The sequence below is a fragment of the Folsomia candida genome, unplaced genomic scaffold (assembly GCF_002217175.1).
Source record: "Folsomia candida strain VU population unplaced genomic scaffold, ASM221717v1 Fcan01_Sc001, whole genome shotgun sequence".
In the NCBI taxonomy this organism is placed as follows: Eukaryota; Metazoa; Arthropoda; class Collembola; order Entomobryomorpha; family Isotomidae; genus Folsomia; species Folsomia candida.
Window position 1 is genome coordinate 7,042,504 of NW_019091193.1, and position 15,255 is coordinate 7,057,758.

Sequence of the window (15,255 nt, forward strand, 5' to 3'; positions counted from 1 at the left end):
TAAGCGAGCATGCGATATACAAAAATTTATCTGTGATTGAAATTGCCAAAAATATAATTAACGATGTAAGAAAGTTACACATGGATGGACTTCTAGTGCCAGAACTCATCCCTGATTCCATACACTTCGTGACGGCACATGACAAGGAGGGCAAAGAATACTGCAAGTTGCCGCTGACATATTGTGACAAAACACTTATTTCTGCTAATGAGGGAGCAAATAATCCAACTACTTCTGCATCAATGACATCGAATATTCACTCAATGGGAATGATTCTTATCGAATTATTGGCCTCGAGTGCACTCGACTCGTATGACGCTGACCATTGGGAATCAAATATTGCCCGCTTATCGAAACAACAAATATATCTGGAACACCTCGATTTATTGAATGAAATAGAAAATATGATAACCTCGAACGACAAGCTAAGAATGACTTCCGAAAAACTTAAGCACTTGGATATCCCAAGCATTAGCTTAAATGATAAAGCAGAAATATTTTCCGTTGAGCAGAAGGACTTGCACATTCTTGGACTCCTAGCAAACGACGAGGTTGGAGTCGAAGTAATAAAAATAATGTTTAAGGATTTGGGGGAGCTAGAGACGAATGGGGAACTTAATTGTGACAAAGTGATCGATCTGCTCCTAGAAATGCTTGATAAAATTGGAAGAACGGAAGACTTTGAGGAAGTTCAAAGTTCCAGAGGAAAATTTAAAACATTACGAGACATTTTGAACGGATACCTTGAAGGGGCCTTGTTTTACTCGCAACTCATCTTTAAACATCTTCTGTACGAGTGTAATTTATACAACAATGAGACATTCAGGGAAAAGTTGTTTACCATAATTCAGAAAACTTGGTTAGCACAGTTCCAGGCCATTGAGGCGATAGGAAGTGGCGCATTTGGCTTTGTATTTAAAGCAAATAGTAAAGAAGACGATGGTGTAGCTTACGCAATGAAAATTGTCATCCCGAGCAGTGAGAAAGAGGAGCTGTATGCCGTAGAAGAAGTTAAAAATATGAATAGCATGAAACATCCAAATATTATGGGGATTTCGGAGTTTGTGGAGGAAAATCAATTTACAGAATTTGAGATCAGGGTGAGAATATATGTAGACAATTGGACACAATATTTCTCTAATTTGGTTTTGCTAAAGTGCATGTTTGCTCTATGTTTTACTTGCAGAATTTATTTAGTTTCCCAGAAACTATTGAAATATCGGACAGCATGATCGAAAGTGACGTATCCAGCACTGAAGAATCCCTCGCTGCTGTTAAAAAAATAATAATACGCTCCAAGACAAGTCTGGTGAAAGGTTGGATAATTACAATGGCTTTGGCAGGATCTACGTTAAGTAATTGGCTAAAGGACAGCATGGCCGAGAGAAAAGAACCAAATGTTAAAACAGGTCAAAAACAACTTAAAATTGTACGTGACCTGATGCGAGGAATGAAATATTTGCAAGCCAAAGGAATCATGCACTCGGATCTAAAACCGGACAACATTCTCTTTTCGCTAAACGAAAGGGAAGAATCCAAGTATTCGCTTCCTGTTCAAATCGGAGATCTCGGCCTGTCCAGAATATTTCCAAATAATTCCGACGTTCAGCAAAGTGGAGGAATTATTCCATCGAAAAGAGGGAACACAAGATATCAAGCACCAGAAGTTAGGAGTGGTTTAGAACAGTATACGCTGAACTCGGAGTTGTATTCGATTGGTCTAATTATTTTGGAAGTGCTAAACCCAATAGCACCAAGTAATTTGACAAAAATGCTGCATAAACTGCATAAAAGTGTAACAAATTTAGCTCCAAATCATCAGTCAGCGGAGGATGTAGAAGTTGAGATGCTAATTCATATATTGTTGAAAATGACGAAAGCAAATCCACGTGAAAGAATGAGTTGTGATGAATTCCAAAGATTGGATATTGACTGGATTAAGCTGCATAATTTTAAACCTTGCGAAGTTCAGCGTAGAATTAAGCAAACTTTATTGTTACCCGATGAGGGAAATTGAATTACGAGTATAAACGGAGAATTTGAAATAATATAGGAATTTGATAGTGGGGAATTTTGCTTAATATTAGTTAATTTAGTGCTAGCCAATTATCTAAACCTTTATGGAATTTTATTCAGATGAAATTAAATTGATATGTTGCTCAAATTTAATATACTAATTGGTCTGTAAACATTAATTTAAACCTGGAACCTAAGGTGTGAAAAAGATAAGCATGAATTATTTAGACCAGAAATTGAATGGATAGCATGTACATATTTATCTACGTGCATACCTTCTATCAGTACAAGTCAAATACTACAAATTAACAAAATTATTGATAACATAATAAAATCAACCGATTCAGCGGTTCGATTGTCTTATACGTATGCAAAAGTCATGGTTATCATACCAAGAATAGCCAGTTGGGTTGTGCTTTTTTGACTCCCGCATTGAGATTTCTATGGCTCGCTCTACGACACATGAGACTCGAATTTACGCCATTTGGGGCCAAGTGAGATTGGTGATGGTGCGGAATTTGAACATTATTTACTTTTAGTTGGTCTGCACTGTTCAGCCAACTTACATGTGTTCTCTCTAAATTATTGAAAAAAAAATAATTTCTACCAACATATTGGTAATACATTTCCCCACCCACTACCAAACAGCAAATACACACCTCTACTACGCATACATTTGAATACTACCATCCATTCGTGGATTTGTATATCCTTTCGAGGAATTTTATATCCTTTCGAGGAATTTTATCCATTCGTGGATCTTTATATCCTTTCGGGGAATTTGTATCCATTCGTGGATTTTTGTTTCCGTTCGGGGAATTTGTATCCATTCGTGGATTTTTGTATCCTTTCGAGGAATTTGTATCCATTCGTGGATTTTTGTTTCCTTTCGGGGAATTTGTATCCATTCGTGGATTTTTGTTTCCTTTCGAGGAATTTGTATCCATTCGTGGATTTTTGTTTCCTTTCGGGGAATTTGTATCCATTCGTGGATTTTTGTTTCCTTTCGAAGAATTTGTATCCATTCGTGGATTTTTGTTTCCTTTCGGGGAATTTGTATCCATTCGTGGATTTTTGTTTCCTTTCGAGGAATTTGTATCCATTCGTGGATTTTTGTTTCCTTTCGAGGAATTTGTATCCATTCGTGGATTTTTGTATCCTTTCGGGGAATTTGTATCCATTCGTGGATTTTTGTATCCTTTCGGGGAATTTGTATCCATTCGTGGATTTTTGTTTCCTTTCGGGGAATTTGTATCCATTCGTGGATTTTTGTTTCCTTTCGGGGAATTTGTATCCATTCGTGGATTTTTGTATCCTTTCGGGGAATTTGTATCCATTCGTGGATTTTTGTTTCCTTTCAAGGAAAATTATATCCATTCGTGAAATCTTGTATCCTTTCCAGGAAATTATATCCATTCTTGGATTTTAGTATCCTCTCGAGGAAATTTGCATTTAATTGACAATACAAGCAAGAAGTGGAAGCATATATTGAATCATAATAAATTCAATTGTCCAAGTAGAATTATTTGATACAATGGGGCAAAAAAAACAAACGTTTAACGTGCGAGAAGAAGCTGAACCTATGCCGAAGCGTTCGCGACGGCCCGGTGAAACTGAACAACAGGCAGTTACAAGGCGTGAACGGAACAATGAGCATATGACGGTAGTCAGAAATAATGAGACTGTTGAACAAAGATCTGTTCGACTTGAAAGTAAGCGAGCTTCAAGAGCAAATGCCGACGCTCGACGACGTCAGGCAACATCAAATTTAGCTGTTGCTGATGGAATTGATGAATCCCAAGTAGCTTTACATTATCTCGGGAAATTTGAGGAAAATTGTACATTCTGCAATGCTAAATACTTCCATAGTGAAAGAAATACTGCAGGAGAATATAATGTGTGCTGTAATAAAGGACAAGTTCGAATTTCCAATTTTTCAACGAACTACTATATAAACAAACTCATGATGGGGGACGACCCAGATTCTAAACACTTTATGGAAAACATAAGATCTTATAATAGTGCATTTGGCATTTGCATTTGCATCCGTTGGAGCTCAGATCCGGGCACCACCAGGATTTGGACCATACTGTTTTAGAGTTCATGGCCAAATTTGCCATCTTACTGGCACATTACATCCCGAAGAGGGTGAACCAAGACAATATGCTCAATTATATATCCTGGACCCTGACGAGGCTAATAACCGCCGAATGAATGAACCGGCAAATGCTGCTTGCAAAAGCCATGTAATGGCTCGATTAATGGAAGTAATGAGAACCAATAAATTTACAGAAGCTTATGAAATGCTACATGAAGTTGAAAATAGACATACTCAACAAGCAAGAGCTGAAGGTCGAGAGCCAGCCCAAATTCAAATGGCAATTTTGCACAATCGAGAGTCTGACAATCGCAGATATAATACACAAGCATGTAATGAAGTTGCTGTTGTGTTCAGTACTATGGACGGTGAGCCACCGCTTGATCGGGATTTGGTAATACATCTAAGACCAACTGGCACAAATTATAAAACCAAAAGAATTCATATTCTGAATAAAAATCTTGATGCATTAACTTACCCACTGTTATATCCGAATGGAGAACAAGGGTGGGGAGCTGATTTGGCATTATATAAACCAAATGTTGTAATTGCCAATCCAAATGCAAGAAAGCGAGTTACAATGAAAATGTATTACTCATATCTGTTTTCAGTTCGAGATGCATTTAGCCCCATTCTGTGTGCAGGGAAACTTACACAACAATATTTTGTTGATGCATGTCAAAGCTGAAGCTAATGACCTGAATTGGGTTCGCCAGAACCAGACTACAATCAGAGCTGAAAATTACAAAACTTTAGTTGATCACGTTGGTTCGGTTGCTGAGCAAGAAGGACTGAATCCAGGAAAACAGATAATTCTTCCTTCATCTTTCCAAGGAAGCCCAAGAAATATGCGACAGCATTACCAAGATGCAATGGCTATAGTGCAAAAATTAGGGACACCAGATTTGTTTATCACTATGACATGTAACCCAAAATGGGAAGAAATTACTGAAAATCTGAGACCTAACGAAAGACCTGAGAATCGGCCGGACTTAGTCGCAAGAGTGTTTAAAGCTAAATTGAGTGCACTTTTAGAAGATTTAATAAAGAAAGACGTACTTGGCCATGTTCTTGCCAAAGTGCATGTAATTGAATTTCAAAAACGGGGTCTACCTCATGCTCATATGCTTATTATTCTTAGAGCTGAGGACAAGCCTCGAACTCCAGCACTTATCGACAAAGTTGTGAGTGCAGAAATTCCAAATAAAGAAACACATCCTCGATTATTTGATGTGGTTACAAAGAACATGATTCATGGTCCATGCGACCAAGTGGACTCGAGAAGTCCATGTTTAGTCTTAGGAAAATGTTCCAAGGGATTTCCGACACAGTTTCAAGAGGAAACTTTAGCAAATCGTAACGGTTACCCTTTATATAAAACAAGAATGACCGAATTAATTGAAACTGATAAAAATATCAAAATTGACAATAGTTGGGTAGTTCCATACTGTCCATACTTGAGTTTGAAATATAACTGCCATATTAACGTGGAAATTTGCGCCTCAATTAAAAGTGTCAAATACTTATTCAAATATGCATACAAAGGCCATGACTGTGCCAATGTTCAGCTTCAAGTTGATGAAGTACAGACACATGTGGATTCAAGATATGTAAGTCCCCCTGAGGCTGCATGGAGAATTTTTAGGTTTCCAATGCAAGATCAAACTCATTCTGTAATTCCATTGGCAGTTCATTTGCCCGAACAGTAAAGTGTGATTTTTGATACCAGTAGAACAGTTGATGCTGCAATTGAAAAAGCTCAAAATAAAAATTCTACACTCATGGCATGGTTCAATCTGAATCAGACTGATGAATCCGCCAAAAACCTAAAGTATTATCAAGTTCCAGAACACTATGTGTTTAATAAAAGCCAAACAATATGGACCAAACGTAAGCAAAACCACTCAAAAACTATTGGGCGAATGTATGCCGTTAGCATGCGCGAGAATGAACGGTTCTTTTTAAGGTTACTACTTCTGCATGTACCAGGAGCAAAGTCATACGATCATCTAGCCACAGTTGACAATATTAAGTATCCAACGTTTTATGAAGCTGCCAAAGCTTTAGGGTTGGTTACCGATGAAACTTTATGGGACGATACTCTTACTGAAGCTGCATATGCATCTATGCCACGGCAACTTAGAGAACTTTTTGCATATATCTGCATATTTGGCGATTGTGGAAATGTTTCCAATTTGTGGACAAAACACAAAGAAAATCTAAGTGAAGACTTTGCCAGAGCACATAATCACCCAGCACAAGACGAGTGTGAATTGTGCGAATCATATGCATTGAGAGATATTGCAGATACTCTGTCAACACACAGTAAAAGGTGTTCTGATTTTGGATTGAGAAATCCTCCAGCAGATTTACCTCTAAATGTAAATGATTTTGCCGATATGGAGGCAGAGCGAGATGCTGGAGATGAATTAATTGCCACCTTAAATGAGGAACAGCGTTTGGCATTTGATACTGTCGAGAATGCCATTAATTCTGAGAACGTGAATGAAGCTAAATGTTTCTTTCTTGATGGCCCTGGAGGCAGTGGAAAAACTCACTTATATAAGACGATGCTAAGTCATTTAAGAGGACAAGGAGAAAAAGCTCTACCTGTAGCTTCCACAGGAATTGCAGCTAATTTGTTAAAGGGAGGAAGAACTTATCACTCCCAGTACAGTCTCCCACTGAATTTAGATGAATGTTCTGTTTCTGGAATTAAGATGAAATCCAAGGAGGCAGAGATAATTGGTAAATCAAAATTATTAATTTGGGATGAGTCAACAAGGGCACCTGCCAATGCATTAAATTGTGTGGATCGATTGTTGAAAGAAATAATGGGAAATAAGGATGTTCCATTTGGAGGAAAAGTCTTATTACTTGGAGGGGATTTTAGACAAACCCTACCAATTATTCCTCATGCTGATCCAGTGGCTATTGTTCAAGCCAGTATTAAATTTAGTCATTTGTGGAGGAAATTTAAGGTTTTGAAACTTAACAACAATGTCAGATCCCTTGATCTTGAATACAGTGACTGGCTAATAAAACTTGGTAATGGGGAATTAACAAATGGGCATGGTTTAAACGAAAACCTAATAGAAATCCCAGAAACAATGGTAGCATCAGACAACATTGTGCGTGATATCTTTGAAGACTCTTTAACTCCAGAAAACGTTGAGACTTTCTCCAGTAGGGCCATTTTATGTCCAACAAATGCTGATGTGGATAAAAGTAACGACCAAGTCCTAGACATTCTCATAGGAGATAATAAAACTTATATTAGTACTGACTCCTTAATGACGGATGTAGATTCTGACAGAGATGATTATCCTGTTGAATTCTTAAACAGCTTGAACCCTTCTGGAATGCCACCGCATGAACTTAAACTTAAAGTTGGTGCTTTAATTATTCTATTAAGAAATCTCAATACTAAGAGAGGTCTTTGTAATGGAACCCGTTTGGTTGTAGTTGAACTAAAAACTAACCTAATACTGGCAAAAGTACTAACTGGATCTTCTGAGGGGAATATAGTATTCATTCCAAGAATAGATCTGACCACTAACTCTGATCTACCTTTCACATTAAAAAGAAGGCAATTCCCAGTCAAACGTGCATTTGCAATGACCATCAATAAGTCTCAAGGACAGACCTTAGATAAGGTTGGTATTTACCTACCAAACCCAGTCTTTAGCCATGGACAACTCTATGTGGCATTTTCAAGAGTGAGACGGTCCTGTGACGTAAAAGTTTACGTAGTCGACACTATCGAACAAGGGAAATTAATACAAGGTTCGAATGTAGTCTTTACACCAAACGTTGTCTACAAGGCCATTTTGATGAGGTAATGTCTTTGGAATTTTCGAGTTGAAACATCAAATGCGTCCAATGTTTCCATGAATAATTGAGTGCAATACTTTGTACATTTTTGAAGCCTCTGTATTTCGATGCAGGGGCACAATGGGGCAACATGCAGAGGGGGGTCCACGTTCCCTTGCCCTGGGTGGATGTTAATTACCTACATCCAGCTAACGCCTCTGCTTCAGCAACAAGTATTAATGAATGAATGCTTATCAGTCTGGATGATCGCCCGCAATATGCGGGCTTAATTTCTTGTATTTATTAAGTGTAGGATTGTATGCAACTATGTATGCTAGTGCACATACTGATACATATTTAGTTAATGGGTTGCATGGAACTGATTTATTCATATTTCATGCATCACAAATCTCATCTACATACATTCATACATACGTGCATATAAATATGTTCATAATATGTACGTATATGAACTTCATATACGTACATATGCACATACATATTTCAGGATCATGAATGAGAAACATTGTAATGCTAACAGTATTGTAAATACTACGATTCATGAAGGCCAAACACTATGGATATGGATATGTATGTATGAAAGATGTGCACCTGTTGCCCAATATTATGCTGGAGTATGCATATGAACACATATGTATGTATACGTATTACATATGTACATACGCTGTAGTTTACTTTCATTTTCTTTTTGTCTCATGTATTAAGCATACTTTTTTTAATTGACAGGTTTTATATTTACAACGAGAATTAAGTAATTTCTCATATCTGTGTTACTTCGTGTAATGCTGTATTATTTCAAATAAATCTAAATATCGTATCTAATTATCCAAATTTGATAAGTTGGTTAGTGATTTATTTATATTTAATTTGCAATGATGCAATGAGTTCAGTAGTTTCAAGTTGAAAGCTTAATAAAGTTTTAGCCAGATAACTTGCTTCTTTTAGTTGGGACTGTTTCATTCGGTTCAATCACCGTAAACGGGGCCCTGCAGGGATGAAATTACAATTAGATACAGACCAACTTCTCCCATGGATTGGAGCTGGAGTCAGCTTGGGGGGATTAATTGTTGCTGCGTCTTTCGTTATCCCGAAACTTTTAATTAGGAGGAAATTGTAAGTTTGAAAACCTAACGTACTTATTGGAAAATAATGCTGAATAAATGTGTTGATTGGCTTATACGTTTCTAATAAATTTTTAAAGGTCGCGTTTTTCTGCAGACAAGTGTCAGAAAAATGTCGTCATTTTACACGGGACCAGGCGAACTGCCGGAATTCCTGCAGCTTCACCTTTCGTCTTAAAATTAGAAACTTTCATCCGAATGGCAAATATCCCTTACAAAGTATGAAGTAGTTTAGCTAAATACCTTTTAAACTATTAAACTTTAAGTGAAATATTTCTTTAGTATGACGGAAATTTGTCAAACTCATTGGGACCCAAAGGCAAATGTCCGTGGCTTTCTTTAAATGGGGAACATGTCGCAGATTCTCAAATTTGTATCGAGTTCTTACAAAAGTTGGTCAAAACTCTTAACTGTATATGCATCAATCATGGTTACTTAAAATATGAAAAATCGTTTAGAAAATTTGACAACCCAATCCATAATTCTTACTCGGAGAAAGAATTGGCAATTGCTCGCATGGTCAGGATCAGTTTGGAAGATAAAATTTACTGGTAAATTCTGCAAAATTGATGATACAATTTAAATTCCATGCAATTTTTCATGTTTATCCAGGGAACTGTTGCTCTGGGCCTTCGTCTGGCCAGGAGATGGACAAATTGCCGTCCAGAAATTTCTCAAGTTTCCATACCTTCTTGTCAAATATTTTAATCGACATTATACAAAGCTGGCTTGGGCACACGGAGTTGGACGACATGATAAGGAAACTGTAAAGTCATGGCTGCTGAAAGATGTTTCTGCTGTGGCCGAAATCTTGGGGGATAACAAGTTCCTTTTAGGAGAAGATCCTTGCGTGGAGGATGCATGTGTTTTTGGCTGTCTTTCCCAATTGTTGTGGGGATATCAAAGCATGTCCCACCATGCTGCAGTTATCAGAGGTAAACGTGTATTTTGATATGAAAGTGTTAAATTATTATAAATAAGTCGATTATTTACATGGAAACTGTAATTTGTACTTTTTTAACAGAACGTCACCAAAATATTGTGGATTATTGCAATCGGATGAAGGAACTTTATTATCCGGATTGGGACCAACTTTTAGAAAAGTAAAAGGAAGATCAGTAAAGCAGAAAGCCAAAGATATTAAGTGTACAATGTACAAAGAATTATTAACTTTATCAGGTTTTTCGTCAGTATTATGGAATTTTAGTCACAAAGTTTAGTGCAATATTCATATATGCGTGCAGTATACGAGTAATAAAGTAGTGAGAATGTTATATTTGTACATATTTTCGAAATTTGTAATCATATTCCACAGTTCATGCATATTTATTAAAATATAATCCAATAATTCATATTCCTTTGTATTACCCTTAATCTACTAAATTATCATTATGTTAAGCTTTGGAAATAACCCTCTAGTGAGTTCAGGTGGTGTCTTAAATTTTTGTACTTCCAACTTTAAAGTCCTTAAAGTTTTTGAGTAAGAGAGCAAAACTGCATTTAATTCCTCAAAGTCTTCAAGTTCAGGAATGTCAAAGATTGCTAAGTTTGTTAAATTTAATTTGTTAGATGTTTCCCTCAGAAGGCGGAGTATTTCCAGACTTTGTAGAATTGATCTGTAAAAAAAAGATGTAAATTGTTCATATTTTTTTGCATACATAATTAAGTATTACTAAACACAATAAAAAACAAAATAACACTTATTGTTATTTTATAACGAGTCTTTTTGGATAGTTAGATTTTTAATGGGTAAGAATTAAGTTATATGCACTTACTCCTTATCCAACCAAACTTCCAGCGATTCCAATTTAGACAGGACCACAACCTCCTTCCTTATTCCATCAAGAATACCCTTAACCAAACCGGGGAAGCAATTTAGCTTAAGTTTTCCCAAATTGGTAAAAGCGTGCAGAAAATCACGAATATTTTCAGTATCACAATCTTCATCCCATTCCTTCTCACACGGAAAATTAATCAAGTCCAATTCTTTCACAAAGTGATTTTCAGAATTCAACTGCATTCTCCCAATTCTAATGGATTCTCTAGCACGATGGAGTTTAAAATTAATTTTCAAGTTGGAAATTTTATGCGAAGCTTCCGCCTGGAAAATTGACCCACAAAAATTCTGATATTCGAAAACATCTCGAAATTCGATATCCAGATGAAGCCAAGTTATGCAATGGTCGTGTCCACTGCGTTGCGTTATCAAATTGAGGACATCGTTCCTCGCTGTTGGAGGAGAATGGAAGGCTCGAAGTTGGACGAATAGACTTGCAACGGGGACGGATTGCATGGTTGCGACTCGTTCTGAAAAATATTCTTGCCATGACACTGGTTGATAAGATATCTTGTACATGTTGAATCTGCACACGCTGACGGTGACTTTGGCCCTTGCAGTGAGATAAGGGGTTGCCAAGGAGTGGAAGAGCTGGTTTATTTGGCGACAAGTTTTAAGCTGAGCGACACCCATGCGAGAAAAAATGTGGCGAAGAAGCTAAAAAATATGGGCGACAATTAATTTAGTATAATTAGCAATGGTTTAGTATTTTATGTAATGAAAATGCATCAATCGTACCAGTGTATTGCCAAATACGGACTCGTACTGTGTCCCCATTATTACAATGATTAAATGAAGAAGGAAAAAACTATTTGGTTTATCTCCCTCCGAAAACGTATATCACAATTTTATTTTTGTATGCAGGACTTTTAATTTATTTTGTTATAAATTTAACCGTGCAATCCAAGTAAAATTTTGAACTGCATATTAGTAGTAAATATGTAAAAGTTTAAAGGAGCAAAGTTTATAAAATATTTTTTCATGCGTCAACGGACTTTATGTTACAGTTTAATCAGGTGGATTTGAATCTATGTAACTTTTTTGGTTGGGTGGTTATTATTGACGGGAAGTAGATATTTTTTGCACCAAGGTAGGTAAGAAAATTCTCTCATGGGCTGCATAATAAAAGTCATACAACGCAACAAGGTTAGCATTTTTCATGGTCCGGTTGCTGATACGGGTGAATATTCGCATATGTATGAACACATGTATATATGTACAGTTCGACTGTTCAGCTGCACTTATATTTAAATACACACTGCAATGCATACGTAGTTTTATGAACATATCTAACATCTTGATTAGTAAACTGTAGCCCTCCTAGTTGCGGATCAAAAGATTGTAATTAAAAAATTTATCATGAAAATCTAAAATGATGTTTCAAGTTGTTGAGAAAAAATTGTACATAATTTTAACCTGTATTAGCGTCTGATTAATCCCCAAGAAATCCCCCCAAGTGCTAAAAAACCGTATGAATAAGAATAGAATTATGGGAAGACATAGTTGTTTATACAAAACAATTTATTACAAGCTTTCGATGCTACACTTGCATCATCATCAGGTAACCTTTAAGAAATGATATTTTGGAGACTGACTTGTGATTAAGTAATAAATGCATAATTATGTATCTAACTTAATTAAATCAAAGTTAACCATATATTAAGTTGGTTCATGTCTTATCTCAATGCCAATGTCATTGACTTTTGCTTCTCGCAGAGCTGGATAAAAATATTTGCAACTTTGTCATGGTCGGGTATGGTGAACTGGTTTGATCATGAATTTGTTGTCCTAGGAGTTCACTTTGCATTGTGACAGATCAGTTGTAACCTGAAAAATGTCGAGAGCACTGATCAGTCCCGAGTTACTTTCTTCCCATGATGAAGAAAAGTGTCTTGAAACTTTGAAGCAATGCATGAAAAGTATCGTAGAAATTTTAAACGCTTTGTTCAGTAAAATGTATTTGTTTATGTGTTACAAATTGCAAGGATTAGTAAAAAGTTTAACAATTTTACTCTGTAGAACAATGGAATAGCTTTGCAGCCTTCGGACCTTTGTTCACAGATGAATTTTTGCTCCATTTCATGCGTGGAAGGAAATATAGAGTGGAAAACACGTTGGAAACGGTAAACAAAAACTATTTATAATCGACATATTTATATTTGCATAAAGGTATTATTTATTTATTTCGAATTTAATCAGGCTTAGAAATATACTTTTACACTAACTAATATATAAGAACATTTTATCTTTATCGCGGATTCTTCACTCCAGCTTAAATGGCGCTCATCAGTTTGATTATCATCTTAATTTACAAAACGGGTGCACTTGACGAGCATGCATACGCTAAACATTTGTTTGGAATAAATCGCTTTCAGCTCAAAAACTATATTCAAGTTCGAGCAAAGAAGTACCCAGAAATATTTCTACATCTCCTCCCATCCAGCATAGTAATTAAAGAAGACTGCATTCGGAAATTGAAAATCGCTGGACTTGATGGTGTCACAATCTTCGCTACTCGTGTCGAGTGGTGGCCTCCGCTCGATTCAGGTCATGGATGGGACGAAATTATTCCGAAAATAGTTGTAGCCGCAGACATGGTTTTGTTGGCTCCGAAAGGTATGGATCTTTTGAGGGTAGACTGCATCGTTGATATGGAAGGATTCAATCGTCACCATTTCCAAAGACTATTTGGGATTCGGCCTTGTATCAAAATGATGAACCTTTTCTACGTAAGTTTCCAATTTACTATGATTTATACTATTTAGATTTTTTATATTTTGTTTGGTGACTAGAAAGCGTTTCCGCTAAGACTTCGAACGGTTCATTTCGTAAATTCGCCATCGTGCTTTGACATGTTCTTCGTTGTTGCGAAGAAATTACTCCCAAAGTATATGAACAGGGTATGTTAGTACATAAGCTTTTGTGCCAGGGAATCTACTGAACTGATTCAATGTACTATCCATGGTACATATGTATTCCTCGAGGCTTTGAAAGTACATATTAGTCCTTATGTACTTTACCATTTTTACATGGGATTATTTGACTAAAGGTTATCCTGCACTCTGGAAATTTGGATACCCTTCATCGCTACATACCTCGGGATACATTACCAACCTGCTGGAATGGCAAATTATCTCTGGAAAACGCGATAGATCCAAATTTTAACAAGGATATTTTAAATAATGAACATTTTTATGAAAAGCTGCAGCAGTGCATTCGCAAATATAATTTGAAAAATTAAGCCAAGGATACATAAATTTTTACATTGTACATATTTACTGATACCTAGCATGGTGTGCAAAGTAGGATGGTAACCTCAACGAGACTTTAGAAGATGCATCTCATAAGTTGTAACAATATACTTAATAATTTGGCGTCAGGACGATAACCCCTCCCCCAAAGGATAATCCCCGCCGGAGGCCCCCAGCCACATTCTCATCAATCCTTCATTACTAAACGTGTCAAAATCGAGTGAATTGTACTATTGGATACTACCATAATTTCTTTCAATTTACTCTGTGATGGTCATTCTTAGCGTTTATCAATAAAGTAATGACATCGGGAAGTCTTTGATCCCAAGAAACCTCTGCAAGGCTTGCTAAACTTGAGATTCTGCGAGGGTGACTAAAGGTCATCTACCGTAGCATTGGACATTCAACTCAAGTATTATTTGAGTCTTTTTGAAATGAACGTAAAAACGTATGTAGCTCCACATTTTAGGACAATAATGTAAGAGGAGTATAAATACAGGACAGTGATGTTGAAAGGAGAGAAGATGAGATATAATAATTGCTGTACATAAATATATATGTAACATATGTATCTTACTTGCAGTTTTGTGCACCCCTCGATAATTAAAAAACCTAACCTATGATGTATTGATGTCCAATGCTTATTTAGCCCGAGTCAGGGGCAAGTTCTCAATTAACTACCTATATTAAATTTATGTACATGCTACTCTGATCTACCTCTGCAGGATCATGCCTAATTCAAGGCTTCTGTATATATGTAACCATTTTCGAAAATCAGTGGGGGTAACCCTACTTGGGTTTTCTAAATAATAATTTGGTTTTTACTGCATTGTATTCCGAAAAATTCTCTACCACGGACTACACCGGACTTTTAAACCCCATAGGTCAACCACTTGACCCAGTTTGCTCATCTTAGAATTTAACTTCCCATTTATCCCAAACTGCATGTACACATACTCAATTTCAAGTCGATAGGATGAGTTTAATGAGGGCTATAACGTGACAGAAGGACAGACGGACATGATGATTCCATAAGCTCTGACTCGGGCTAAGAATTGGACAACGTTTTCAGCAATTTATATTCACCAGTTCAACACA

At 36.5% G+C, this 15,255-nt stretch overlaps 5 protein-coding genes across 8 annotated transcripts; 4 read left to right on the forward strand and 1 right to left on the reverse strand.

The window, feature by feature from the left end:
• The first annotated feature begins 56 nt into the window (after positions 1–56).
• On the forward strand, positions 57–2,169 carry LOC118432895. The gene is made up of 2 exons (XM_022112393.2): positions 57–1,100; positions 1,187–2,169. Exons 1-2 carry the CDS (start codon positions 81–83, stop codon positions 2,015–2,017), a joined length of 1,851 nt encoding a protein of 616 aa, XP_021968085.1. The 5' UTR covers positions 57–80; the 3' UTR covers positions 2,018–2,169.
• A 1,381-nt stretch (positions 2,170–3,550) lies between these two features.
• LOC110863154 lies at positions 3,551–7,588 on the forward strand. The gene is made up of 6 exons (XM_022112405.1): positions 3,551–3,728; positions 4,039–4,508; positions 4,726–5,550; positions 5,660–5,724; positions 5,844–7,503; positions 7,580–7,588. The coding sequence occupies exons 1-6, from the start codon at positions 3,551–3,553 to the stop codon at positions 7,586–7,588; spliced, it is 3,207 nt and encodes a 1,068-aa protein (XP_021968097.1).
• A 523-nt stretch (positions 7,589–8,111) lies between these two features.
• On the forward strand, positions 8,112–10,343 carry LOC110863173 (failed axon connections homolog). Of its 2 annotated transcripts, XM_022112420.2 has the most exons (7): positions 8,112–8,791; positions 8,894–9,061; positions 9,150–9,288; positions 9,352–9,461; positions 9,528–9,620; positions 9,682–10,004; positions 10,094–10,343. In XM_022112420.2, exons 2-7 carry the CDS (start codon positions 8,943–8,945, stop codon positions 10,174–10,176), a joined length of 867 nt encoding a protein of 288 aa, XP_021968112.1. In that variant the 5' UTR covers positions 8,112–8,791; positions 8,894–8,942; the 3' UTR covers positions 10,177–10,343. The 2 variants fall into 2 exon arrangements, with proteins under 2 accessions (XP_021968112.1, XP_021968113.1); XM_022112421.2 differs by having other exon boundaries at positions 8,112–9,061.
• A 28-nt stretch (positions 10,344–10,371) lies between these two features.
• LOC110863172 lies at positions 10,372–11,955 on the reverse strand. Its single transcript, XM_022112419.2, has 3 exons — positions 11,645–11,955; positions 10,845–11,563; positions 10,372–10,685 (listed from the first exon to the last, which is right to left on the reverse strand). The coding sequence occupies exons 1-3, from the start codon at positions 11,681–11,683 to the stop codon at positions 10,448–10,450; spliced, it is 996 nt and encodes a 331-aa protein (XP_021968111.1). The 5' UTR covers positions 11,684–11,955; the 3' UTR covers positions 10,372–10,447.
• Positions 11,956–12,203: 248 nt separating this feature from the next.
• Positions 12,204–14,780, forward strand: LOC110863366 (alpha-tocopherol transfer protein-like). Of its 3 annotated transcripts, none has more exons than XM_035845259.1 (5): positions 12,204–12,467; positions 12,926–13,029; positions 13,282–13,635; positions 13,699–13,806; positions 13,956–14,780. In XM_035845259.1, exons 2-5 carry the CDS (start codon positions 12,988–12,990, stop codon positions 14,145–14,147), a joined length of 696 nt encoding a protein of 231 aa, XP_035701152.1. In that variant the 5' UTR covers positions 12,204–12,467; positions 12,926–12,987; the 3' UTR covers positions 14,148–14,780. The 3 variants fall into 3 exon arrangements, with proteins under 3 accessions (XP_035701152.1, XP_021968347.1, XP_021968348.1); XM_022112655.2 differs by lacking the exon at positions 12,204–12,467 and adding an exon at positions 12,487–12,825; XM_022112656.2 differs by lacking the exon at positions 12,204–12,467 and adding an exon at positions 12,489–12,862.
• The last annotated feature ends 475 nt before the right edge of the window (positions 14,781–15,255 follow it).

What these genes read in the sequence shown, in the direction of transcription:
- LOC110863173 (XM_022112421.2), top strand. Translation starts at nt 8,943, where the DNA reads ATGAAATTACAATTAGATACAGACCAACTTCTCCCATGGATTGGAGCT. An exon ending in TGGCAAATATCCCTTACAAA is followed by an intron (nt 9,289 to 9,351) that starts GTATGAAGTAGT and finishes ATATTTCTTTAG; the next exon opens with TATGACGGAAATTTGTCAAA. An exon ending in TGTATCGAGTTCTTACAAAA is followed by an intron (nt 9,462 to 9,527) that starts GTTGGTCAAAAC and finishes AAAATCGTTTAG; the next exon opens with AAAATTTGACAACCCAATCC.
- LOC110863172 (XM_022112419.2), bottom strand. Translation starts at nt 11,683, where the DNA reads ATGGGGACACAGTACGAGTCCGTATTTGGCAATACACTG. An exon ending in CCGTATTTGGCAATACACTG is followed by an intron (nt 11,564 to 11,644) that starts GTACGATTGATG and finishes CATATTTTTTAG; the next exon opens with CTTCTTCGCCACATTTTTTC. An exon ending in GAAGTTTGGTTGGATAAGGA is followed by an intron (nt 10,686 to 10,844) that starts GTAAGTGCATAT and finishes TTTTTTTTACAG; the next exon opens with ATCAATTCTACAAAGTCTGG.
- LOC110863366 (XM_022112655.2), top strand. Translation starts at nt 12,741, where the DNA reads ATGTCGAGAGCACTGATCAGTCCCGAGTTACTTTCTTCCCATGATGAA. An exon ending in TGGAAAACACGTTGGAAACG is followed by an intron (nt 13,030 to 13,281) that starts GTAAACAAAAAC and finishes AATCGCTTTCAG; the next exon opens with CTCAAAAACTATATTCAAGT. An exon ending in AAATGATGAACCTTTTCTAC is followed by an intron (nt 13,636 to 13,698) that starts GTAAGTTTCCAA and finishes TTTGGTGACTAG; the next exon opens with AAAGCGTTTCCGCTAAGACT.
- LOC110863154 (XM_022112405.1), top strand. Translation starts at nt 3,551, where the DNA reads ATGGGGCAAAAAAAACAAACGTTTAACGTGCGAGAAGAAGCTGAACCT. An exon ending in CACCGCTTGATCGGGATTTG is followed by an intron (nt 4,509 to 4,725) that starts GTAATACATCTA and finishes ATCTGTTTTCAG; the next exon opens with TTCGAGATGCATTTAGCCCC. An exon ending in TCAAAATTGACAATAGTTGG is followed by an intron (nt 5,551 to 5,659) that starts GTAGTTCCATAC and finishes ATGCATACAAAG; the next exon opens with GCCATGACTGTGCCAATGTT.
- LOC118432895 (XM_022112393.2), top strand. Translation starts at nt 81, where the DNA reads ATGGATGGACTTCTAGTGCCAGAACTCATCCCTGATTCCATACACTTC. An exon ending in TTACAGAATTTGAGATCAGG is followed by an intron (nt 1,101 to 1,186) that starts GTGAGAATATAT and finishes TTTTACTTGCAG; the next exon opens with AATTTATTTAGTTTCCCAGA.